General features: G+C 39.8%; 1 protein-coding gene across 1 annotated transcript in view; it reads left to right on the forward strand.

Moving 5' to 3' along the window:
* Positions 1-12,170, forward strand: part of GFM1 (G elongation factor mitochondrial 1) — a 100,045-nt gene that overhangs the window by 73,533 nt on the left and 14,342 nt on the right. The window contains exon 12 of the mRNA XM_053710092.1: positions 11,770-11,907. Coding sequence (XP_053566067.1) covers positions 11,770-11,907 — 138 coding nt within the window. The remainder of the gene's footprint in view (positions 1-11,769; positions 11,908-12,170) is intronic.

The raw sequence follows: 12,170 nt of genomic DNA on the forward strand, positions 1-12,170 counted from the left end.
TGGCTTCTAAATCAACTCTACTTTCCATTTCTTTCCAGGGTAACAAATTATTTGGTTCTCAGTTGGATTCTATTATCTCAACTGTTACTGGTGGGAAAGGAACTTTTTTACCACAGGATAAAAAATCTAAGGGTAAAAACAGGGCTAATAATCGTTTTTGTTCCTTTCGTTTCAACAAAGAACAAAAGCCTGATCCTTCATCCTCAGGAGCAGTTTCTAAGAAAAGCTTATCTGTGTTCAGGTAATCTTCTTAGACCTGCTATATCATTGGCTGATGTTGCTGCAGCTTCAACTTTTTGGTTGGAAACTTTAGCGCAACAAGTAACAGATCATGATTCTCATAATATTATTATTCTTCTTCAACATGCTAATAATTTTATCTGTGATGCCATTTTTGATATTATCAGAGTTGATGTCAGGTTTATGTCTCTAGCTATTTTAGCTAGAAGAGCTTTATGGCTTAAAACTTGGAATGCTGATATGGCTTCTAAATCAACTCTACTTTCCATTTCTTTCCAGGGTAACAAATTATTTGGTTCTCAGTTGGATTCTATTATCTCAACTGTTACTGGTGGGAAAGGAACTTTTTTACCACAGGATAAAAAATCTAAGGGTAAAAACAGGGCTAATAATCGTTTTCGTTCCTTTCGTTTCAACAAAGAACAAAAGCCTGATCCTTCATCCTCAGGAGCAGTTTCAGTTTGGAAACCATCTCCAGTCTGGAATAAATCCAAGCCTTCTAGAAAAGCAAAGCCAGCTTCTAAGTCCACATGAAGGTGCGGCCCTCATTCCAGCTCAGCTGGTAGGGGGCAGGTTACGTTTTTTCAAAGAAATTTGGATCAATTCTGTTCACAATCTTTGGATTCAGAACATTGTTTCAGAAGGGTACAGAATTGGTTTCAAGATGAGACCTCCTGCAAAGAGATTTTTTCTTTCCCGTGTCCCAGTAAATTCAGTGAAAGCTCAAGCATTTCTGAATTGTGTTTCAGATCTAGAGTTGGCTGGAGTAATTATGCCAGTTCCAGTTCTGGAACAGGGGATGGGGTTTTATTCAAATCTCTTCATTGTACCAAAGAAGGAGAATTCCTTCAGACCAGTTCTGGATCTAAAAATATTGAATCGTTATGTAAGGATACCAACGTTCAAAATGGTAACTGTAAGGACTATCTTGCCTTTTGTTCAGCAAGGGCATTATATGTCCACAATAGATTTACAGGATGCATATCTGCATATTCCGATTCATCCAGATCATTATCAGTTCCTGAGATTCTCTTTTCTGGACAAGCATTACCAGTTTGTGGCTCTGCCGTTTGGCCTTGCTACAGCTCCAAGAATTTTTACAAAGGTTCTCGGTGCCCTTCTGTCTGTAATCAGAGAACAGGGTATTGTGGTATTTCCTTATTTGGACGATATCTTGGTACTTGCTCAGTCTTTACATTTAGCAGAATCTCATACAAATCGACTTGTGTTGTTTCTTCAAGATCATGGTTGGAGGATCAATTCACCAAAAAGTTCATTGATTCCTCAGACAAGGGTAACCTTTCTGGGTTTCCAGATAGATTCAGTGTCCATGACTCTGTCTTTGACAGACAAGAGACATCAAAAATTGATTTCAGCTTGTCGAAACCTTCAGTCACAATCATTCCCTTCGGTAGCCTTATGCATGGAAATTCTAGGTCTTATGACTGCTGCATCGGACGCGATCCCCTTTGCTCGTTTTCACATGCGACCTCTTCAGCTCTGTATGCTGAATCAATGGTGCAGGGATTACACAAAGATATCTCAATTAATATCTTTAAAACCGATTGTACGACACTCTCTAACGTGGTGGACAGATCACCATCGTTTAATTCAGGGGGCTTCTTTTGTGCTTCCGACCTGGACTGTAATTTCAACAGATGCAAGTCTCACAGGTTGGGGAGCTGTGTGGGGATCTCTGACGGCACAAGGAGTTTGGGAATCTCAGGAGGTGAGATTACCGATCAATATTTTGGAACTCCGTGCAATTTTCAGAGCTCTTCAGTCTTGGCCTCTTCTGAAGAGAGAATCGTTCATTTGTTTTCAGACAGACAATGTCACAACTGTGGCATACATCAATCATCAAGGAGGGACTCACAGTCCTCTGGCTATGAAAGAAGTATCTCAAATTTTGGTTTGGACGGAATCCAGCTCCTGTCTAATCTCTGCGGTTCATATCCCAGGTATAGACAATTGGGAAGCGGATTATCTCAGTCGCCAAACGTTGCATCCGGGCGAATGGTCTCTTCACCCAGAGGTATTTCTTCAGATTGTTCAAATGTGGGAGCTTCCAGAAATAGATCTGATGGCGTCTCATCTAAACAAGAAACTTCCCAGGTATCTGTCCAGATCCCGGGATCCTCAGGCGGAAGCAGTGGATGCATTATCACTTCCTTGGAAGTATCATCCTGCCTATATCTTTCCGCCTCTAGTTCTTCTTCCAAGAGTAATCTCCAAGATTCTGAAGGAATGCTCGTTTGTTCTGCTGGTAGCTCCGGCATGGCCTCACAGGTTTTGGTATGCGGATCTTGTCCGGATGGCCTCTTGCCATCCGTGGACTCTTCCGCTAAGACCAGACCTTCTGTCGCAAGGTCCTTTTTTCCATCAGGATCTCAAATCCTTAAATTTAAAGGTATGGAGATTGAACGCTTGATTCTTGGTCAAAGAGGTTTCTCTGACTCTGTGATTAATACTATGTTACAGGCTCGTAAATCTGTATCCAGAGAGATATATTATAGAGTCTGGAAGACTTATATTTCTTGGTGTCTTTCTCATCATTTTTCTTGGCATTCTTTTAGAATTCCGAGAATTTTACAGTTTCTTCAGGATGGTTTAGATAAAGGTTTATCCGCAAGTTCTTTGAAAGGACAAATCTCTGCTCTTTCTGTTCTTTTTCACAGAAAGATTGCTAATCTTCCTGATATTCATTGTTTTGTACAAGCTTTGGTTCGTATAAAACCTGTCATTAAGTCAATTTCTCCTCCTTGGAGTTTGAATTTGGTTCTGGGGGCTCTTCAAGCTCCTCCGTTTGAACCTATGCATTCATTGGACATTAAATTACTTTCTTGGAAAGTTTTGTTCCTTTTGGCAATCTCTTCTGCCAGAAGAGTCTCTGAATTATCTGCTCTTTCTTGTGAGTCTCCTTTTCTGATTTTTCATATGGATAAGGCGGTGTTGCGAACTTCTTTTGAATTTTTTTTTTTTTATTTTTTTTAATTTTTTTTATTTTAAACAGTTTTTATTGAGGAATCATATGATACATTTGACATGTTTTTGTAGAAATAAAAGATACAATGACAGGTTGAGATTTTAAAACCATGCTTATAAATCCTAAGTGGTAGTCCTCATTTTTCATCCCTTTAAATAACAGTGCAGACCACTCATGGGTCTTCCCTATTGTGAGATAAACATAAAGATAGGGATTGTGTAATAATAATGCAGGAAAATAATAAAGAAAGTAATAACAAGGAGGGGGGAAACTTCTGGTATTAAACATACACATTAAACAGCAAAATGCATCAGATCTATGTCATGATTATCTCAGCTTAGGTTAACAGCATGTTTGTCCATAATTGAGATGTATTTGTCAACCCAAATGAACAGAACAACCACAGAGAGAGTCAGACAAAAGCAAGCCGTAAGTTGTCATACAATAAATTCAACAGATATGTATCATGGTTGTCTTAGTGTAAAGTATCAGTATATGTGAAAGACCATATAAAAACGAGCCATAAATTATAACCAAGAGATGGTAAGAGCTTGGTGTGATGGGAGGATCAGAGGGGGAGAAAAGCATGGGATCCTGTAATTCACCTGAAACACATAACCAATAGAGAACACTTTATGCTTGATGAATCCTAGCTTAAATGTACATGCGAGTCAAAGAGCCCCAGTCTTGATATCAGGTAGGCATTCATTCTCCCGGAGGAGCATTTAGATTTGGGTTAGTGATATCGTTATCTATCCCTGTTCTATGCGTAGTAAAACAAGGTAATATACCGGACTGGGCAGATTCTCAAGTCGCTAATACCGTGTGTCATAGGTGGCTAACATACACATTTTTCATAACAGTACCAACCAGCTAATAATCATAAACTGAAAACAGTGTAACTCACCACTAAAATCAAAGTATAAATTCTGCACCCAGCAACTTAATTATGTACACTTTGCCATAAAATTATTCTGCCTGACAATTGCAATAAACAGTAACTGTGCTGGATAATAAAATCATAGTTGTATGCTATTAACCCCCTGAGTCCAGCTGTCCATAGTAGGTGATATTAGCGTGAGTGTTTATGCGGCAGCCTCCAAGCCAGTTCGTATGGGTCTGCGGGACACAAAGCCCAATAGTGTTTCGTGCGGCTAAAGGAGCAGGTACCTCAGTCGTGATGTTGAGTGTCCCAGGGGAAAGAGCCGGCTTATAGCCGCGGTCTGTTGGGCGCGGTGATGTGTCTCTGGCTATGTGACGGGTTCCATGTAATAGTCCCATCCTGGGGGCTCTCAGTGGAATCTCCACCTTGGTGCGATCTGGCTCAAGATCCTTATATTGATGCCGCGATGCCGTACCCTCCACTAACATTTCTTGTGATATAGCACTAACGGGTAGGTTCAGAGGTTTCCAGGGATCTGCAGTCACCGGAGTTGGTTCCAGAGGTGTGTCCGCTTGGTGATGATCCTCAATCAGCGGCGTTTTAGCATTCTTGCTTGTAGTAGAGGTCGGCCGTAGTATTGGCTGTGTGGTAATCCTGCAGGCTTCAGAGAATAAATCTGTTTCTGATGCGTTCGCCACGCCGGGCGGCTTCTGTATAGCTGGGGTTAGGTCAGTGGTGATAGAGCCTATCTGGACATTTTCCTGTGAGGGATCGTTAGTATGTTTTATGCTCTCTTGCTCTGCTTCTAGGCGCTGCAATAAGTATTCAAATGGGGCTCTCTCTATCAGTTGTAGCATACGTTCAGTGAATCTTGCCATGTGGGCTTCGTGGCGTAGCTGGCTAGCTTCATCCGCCATATTGGATATTCTTTGTTTGCTGTACTTAGTTTTTAAGCAAGGTTATACTTTAGTTAGTGAAACAAAGCTTCAGCCCTCTGATCCTTTAGGGCTAGGTGAGAATGAAGAAGTGGTAAGTCGGGATGTTCCGACGGCACCAGTAACCAGTTTCTTCCCGGGGGGGGAGTGGATACCTATCAATGGGCCACTGCCCTAGGCCATAAAGTTCCGAGCTGAGTCTCCAAATTCATGTAAACGGCAAGAAGGATATTTATGAATCCACAACTACCAGTAGTAGTGTCTGTATGATATTTGGTAGGTTTCTTGTCGTTTAGACACAATAATCAGCGGATTAGTGTCAATTCTGCTGGAGCCTTCAGTAGTTGCGTCTTATCCAAGACACTGCACGGACACGCCCCTCTTTTGAATTTTTACCTAAAGTTGTGAATTCCAACAACATTGGTAGAGAAATTGTGGTTCCTTCATTATGTCCTAATCCTAAGAATTCTAAGGAGAAATCGTTGCATTCTTTGGATGTTGTTAGAGCTTTGAAATATTATGTTGAAGCTACTAAGTCTTTCCGAAAGACTTCTAGTCTATTTGTTATCTTTTCCGGTTCTAGAAAAGGCCAGAAAGCTTCTGCCATTTCTTTGGCATCTTGGTTGAAATCTTTAATTCATCATGCCTATGTCGAGTCGGGTAAAACTCCGCCTCAAAGGATTACAGCTCATTCTACTAGGTCAGTTTCTACTTCCTGGGCGTTTAGGAATGAAGCTTCGATTGATCAGATTTGCAAAGCAGCAACTTGGTCCTCTCTGCATACTTTTACTAAATTCTACCATTTTGATGTATTTTCTTCTTCTGAAACAGTTTTTGGTAGAAAAGTACTTCAGGCAGCAGTTTCAGTTTGAATCTTCTGTTTATGTTTTTCATTAAACTTTATTTTGGGTGTGGATTATTTTCAGCAGGAATTGGCTGTCTTTATTTTATCCCTCCCTCTCTAGTGACTCTTGCGTGGAAAGATCCACATCTTGGGTAATCATTATCCCATACGTCACTAGCTCATGGACTCTTGCTAATTACATGAAAGAAAACATAATTTATGTAAGAACTTACCTGATAAATTCATTTCTTTCATATTAGCAAGAGTCCATGAGGCCCGCCCTTTTTTGTGGTGGTTATGATTTTTTTGTATAAAGCACAATTATTCCAATTCCTTATTTTATATGCTTTTGCACTTTTTTCTTATCACCCCACTTCTTGGCTATTCGTTAAACTGAATTGTGGGTGTGGTGAGGGGTGTATTTATAGGCATTTTGAGGTTTGGGAAACTTTGCCCCTCCTGGTAGGAATGTATATCCCATACGTCACTAGCTCATGGACTCTTGCTAATATGAAAGAAATGAATTTATCAGGTAAGTTCTTACATAAATTATGTTTTCTCTTGCGGTGTATCCAGTCCACGGCCCGCCCTGGCATTTAAGTCAGGTAAAAATTTTTTTGTTTAAACTACAGTCACCACTGCACCCTATGGTTTCTCCTTTTTCTTCTTAACCTTTGGTCGAATGACTGGGGGGTGGAGCTAGAGGGGGAGATATATGGACAGCTCTGCTGTGTGCTCTCTTTGCCACTTCCTGTAGGGAATGAGAATATCCCACAAGTAAAGGATGAATCTGTGGACTGGATACACCACAAGAGAAAGTAATTTATCAGGTAAGCATAAATTCTGTTTTTGTTGTGGGCGTCTGGAGGTGCTCAACTCAGAATAAACTTGCTGCAAATAAAGGAACTTTCAGCATGAAGTTTTTTTATATTTCATGACTGAACACCCCCTTTATTTGTAGCATACATTGAGATACAGTGATATTTGCGTTTCTGCAATTGTGTCAGGGATCTCACAGTGCTTAAGAATCATTTTAGACAACACCACCTAACTCTCTGCATTCTTTGTCTGCTGGAGGTTGCTTCTGGCCTGTGCCATTTGTGAAACCCTAAGGCAGCTTAGGTTTGCCTTTCGCTTGTGTTCCCTCTTTCCTGGCACACACTTAAAGGGCCAGTGTAGTTATCTAACAGGTTTCTATATACAGCTAGTGAATGCTGTAAATAAGAAAATTACACATATCTAATACATTTGCAAACGGTAAGTTAAAAAAAAATCCATCCTTTATATTAACTGCCCCTGTCTTGATTCACCAGAATGCTGGCACTCCCCATGGAAAGGTCTGCAAAGCGCGTGAAGCTTGCACGCTCTCCAATCGTATGTCTTATGCAAATCCACTGTGCACTGTAGTAATAATTTGGACGCATGCTCTATCGCATATAATTGGTCCCAGGAATGCACACACAAATGCACTTTGAAAGCTGAAATCCTAGCAGCCTGCTACAGAGCCTAAAGAGACTAAGACATGCATTTCTGCCATTGTCTCTGTAGCAGGCTGTTAGGATTTCAGATTGCTTTATTATAAAAACACACACTTAAAAAAAGATTTCAAATAAAAATATATATCTTTCTTCAGTGTATTAGCCACATACAATCCTGTAGTGTAAAAATTAATTTTAACCGGACTACAGCACTGAATAATCACGAAAGGAGAATAGTCCATTGTTTCTGTATAATGCAACAGTGTCACGGAAGCTTGTCTTTATTCAGTGGGCTTGTTGGCTGATCTGTTTGAAGCCAATCACTTGCATATTGTTGTAAAAGATAGACGCTGCATGGATTGAACAATGGATAATGCAAGGAGTGAAAGGGAAAGATGATCAGATAGTGCTTGTTGCCTGTCTTGCACGGAGTACTATTCATACTGTGAACAAATCCTCACAGCCTGCTACGAGTCCGAGGGAGAATAAGGCATGAATTGCCACCTTAGTCTCCCTAGCAGGTTGTCAGGATCTCAGCTGTTAGGATTTAATTTGTTTTTGCAGGATTGTTTCTGCTAGCATGGTCTCAAAAGAGAAGCTACACTCATCCTATTAATCTATTTACTTTCAGAGAGAAGCTACACTAATCTATGGCTGCCAGTAAGGATAGCTAAACACTGTTGAGCATCACACAGGTCTTTTACAGCTGCCTTTACATGTTCCCTGCAGCCAAAGACACTTAGATTTGATCTGTTACTTTATCTGTTACCATCTGTTCTAGGGTACGGTGCTCTCAACCAATCCTGAGCGCAGACCAATCGGGGCTCACACAAAAAAACAGAACTTGGATGTGACCCCATAACCTCATGTGATAAAGCTGCTGGGTGCTCATGGGATCAGGCTATGATGAACATAAAACACGAGTTAGGAAACCTACCTGCACAGGGTACCATAGTAACTTCAGTGGTACCCGCTTTATTGGAAGGTGCCATCCTGGCACTGTTATGCTGCTGGGAAGAGGCTGGCATATGCCTTTTACAAAGTATTATTGCACAGTGCTGTTGCATGTGCCTGCTACAGTGTTGTTACAATTCTGGAAAATTCAGCTGTGCATTGGCTTATATTAAGCCCGGCACAGCTCTTCACAGTTGATGCCACCACCCTCCCCTGGTGCACAATAAAGAGACACACAGCTGAAAAGGGAGTTAGCATGGAGCGTATTAAACTTACGTTCTATTTTGTGACGTACGTTCCACTTCAGTGGGGCTTTGCTGAGGATAATATAAACAGATACAAAATTGTACAATATTCACCAGGTTTTTTTATATTTTATTTTTTTTAACTGGTTTGAAGATACACGTTAGCAGGGTTTAATCATATACTGGGGGGGGGGGGGAAATCGCTGTTTACAGTACCTTTTAAATAAGGGGATAAAATTTAAATTTCCATCCTCTGCCACAGCCTAATGCCATCACACTATGTATTATTTACAATCCTCCTACAAACCTACGTCCACATATATAATATATCTGGGCTTGACAAACCAGGATTCCTCTGGCACCTTGAAATTAGGCACTGGCGCCCAGGATTGGAGCCCCGAAGTCACCCACGAATGTGCCCCACTAACCGTTGCTGGCCGCTATATGTCACTGTCAGCAGCACCTTAAATTTGGTCTGGATCCTTTGAAGGCAGCGTGCTGTCTAAACTCACATGACTTCCAGTTGGTGTGACGTCCACACTCCAAGGAGAAGCAGCCAAGTCTGTTTCATGGTCTCCAACCTTACACCATACCTTCCACATGCTTACAGCATTCAATGACTACCTTCGACTTGTTTACCTACCTCAAGCTGTTGGGAGTCTCACATATCCCCATATAGTTAACCCTGCAATTGAAAACCCCCGACTTGCTCCTCTGATTGTTCCGCTCACTCTTCCGCCCCATATATTTACCCTTCTCACCACAACAAATTTACACATCGGCCTTACCCACTAAGTGACCACTTCTTTAGTTAGGAAGTTAACTAATTTTTCTATCTGCCGCAGTCTTTGATCCCCATATATTATCCCCTCCACTGTCTTTTCTTTAAGTACCCAATGCAATTCTCTTTTTTATTCCTACACACTATCCCTATTACCTTCCCCTTTCCACATACTGACCTACCACTTACTGCCTCCCGCACACACCTCTGCCTATCTAAACTTACTCTATACCCCCCTCTCATTTCCACACATCACTCACTGACCCCTGTACCTAACACACAATTGTCTGAGCTTCTATTCTACCCTTTCCCCACTCACTGACCCTCCTTTGCCACCTTCCCACTTGCTGACCCCCTCTTGTTACCCCCCACACAGATTCACCAACTGCTCTGCTGAGATTAAAAAAATATATACTGTTCATGAGATGCAACATTTTCAATGCATCATTTTGTTATTTGTAACTATTAACCTAATATAAAAACTATGTGCTGCTTTTTGTAACAATATCTTAGTGTTTTGGGGTAATTCGTCATGGCCTGTCTTACCTGCTACTTTTTAATAAACTTCCTATAGCATTTTTTTCCTGCTTACTATCATTCTGTCGTGTTAAAGCTGTGTAAGAACATAAATATTATTTAACAGATATTTACAAAAAATTTGTCAAGTTCTGTAATATATAATTTAATCAGTACCTCTTTCTGCTCAATATGTGTTTTATTTATTTAAATTTTAGAAGGAAATTTAAAAAAATAGAAAATACTTACATACGTCTAACACCACATATCCCTTTAAACTGCTTTGTGCAGTTATAAAATATATGTGCATTTTTTTTTAAATAAAATTAAAAAAGAACAATACTCTTTATTTTGAGGACATCTTTTAAATTACCAAAGCTCTGACCACCTGGTTAATTTTCCGAGCGCAAAGTGCATTAACCATCCACTTGTAATGGCTGGCTATTTAACGCGCATACGTTAAATTAGCGCTCTACTTATAATCTAGCCCTTAATTGGCAAAAAAAGTCAAATGTGTAAAAGCCAGTTTTAGTTTTCTGTCAAATGTTTAAAAACAAGACTTTGCATGACATCATCAATTATATCACACATGATATTGTTGATGACATCATACTCTTTGACATCACTAGTGAACATTATATATATATATATATATATATATATATATATATATATATATATATATATATATATATATATATATATATACTGTATGTGTGTGTGTGTGTGTGTGTGTGTAACTTTTTTAACAGTATAGGTGATGCCACTAGAGAAATATATTTAGTGTGGTGTTGAAGGAAGAGCAGGAGTTACATGCATGCGAGAGAAGATACGCAAAGCAGGAGGCTGTGTGTAAAGAAGGGGGGAGAGGATAAGGAGGCCTAACAGACAAGGAGTGAGCAGGGCATTGTGTGTGTGTGGGGGGGGGGGGGGGGGAGAGGAATAAGAGTGTGAAGTAAATTGGGACTAGGATAGTGGATAATAGCGAGGTTGGAAGAGAGTTTGAGGATGGAGGGTTGATGATCCGTAAAAGCTGGTATGTGTTAGTGGGATTAAAAGAGTGAACAGGTTATAAGGGAGAGTTTGTCGGGAAGACAAATTTAAGGCAGTGAGAGTTAAAGAAATTAGTGTTGGGGAAATGGAATTGAGATTGTGTGGGAGAATGAGGAGGTGGTTGCATGTGAGGGAGATGGGGAATGAAAAGGTGACCAGAGGCTTATCTGTGTATCTATTTTCCCTCTGACCATAGAGTGATGTCACTAGTGATTCTATTGATAATGTCTTAGGTGAGTTCACTGATGATATGGGTGATGCCATCAGTGATGATATCGATGTCATGCAAAGTTCCCAAAGTGATGTGGGGACAGTTTTAGGAATTTCAATAAAAAACGTCAGTTCTTTAACTCTTAAACTTAAACTCTATTTTGTTGCCATACACACACACACACACGCACACACACACACACACACTATATGGTTTGGGTATGGTAAGGAACAAGGTGTTTATTTATTTTTTTGCAGGTTTTGTCATTGTCATAATTATAAAACTTTTTATATTCCATGTTATTACATAACGTGACTGCTGTATTACATACATGTCTGTTTTATTAATTATTTATGGTAGTACTTTCATTTTTGAGAGAGATTACATCTTTATGTACTAATTGTGAGTGGCTTTTCTTCACCCCAAATGCTTACTTCTATATCTGGGTGTGTGTTTAAAGTGAGGGACAATAAGAATTCAATTAGACGTTTTCTTTGTAGAATTATCGGGGTTCAAACCAAGCAAATAGCAGACATGTATAGATACATGTGGTGTTCCTTGTTTAGGAGTTAACTTTTTGTATTTCATTACATTTTTTTTATCAATATGTTGAGTTCAACTCTGTTTCTTTCACTTCCACCAGAACGACCTAGACAAGTTTTCTAAAGGTATTAATCGGTTTACTAGAGAAGACCCAACTTTTCGAGTTCACTATGAAGTTGAAAGCAAAGAAACCATTGTGTCTGGTATGGGAGAGTTGCACCTGGAAATCTATGCTCAGGTACCTGTAGCCCCTAAATATATACTCACACTATCTGTGTAGGTCTGTTCTATTTTCTTACTTTTGTGGAGCACAACATTTATTTATTTGCCCACACAATTAAATATTTAATTTTTGATTTAGTAAGATGCATGCATTGGTGTATGCGCTTTTTTTTTTAAAAAGAATATAATGCACTTGTCTCTTTCTCTTCCCAAACCCTTGTGCTCTGTTGGTAAGATGGCTATTTTTTTATAAGATGTTTTTTCATAGGGACGCTGAAT

Source organism: Bombina bombina, chromosome 4, assembly GCF_027579735.1.
Source record: "Bombina bombina isolate aBomBom1 chromosome 4, aBomBom1.pri, whole genome shotgun sequence".
NCBI lineage: Eukaryota > Metazoa > Chordata > Amphibia > Anura > Bombinatoridae > Bombina > Bombina bombina.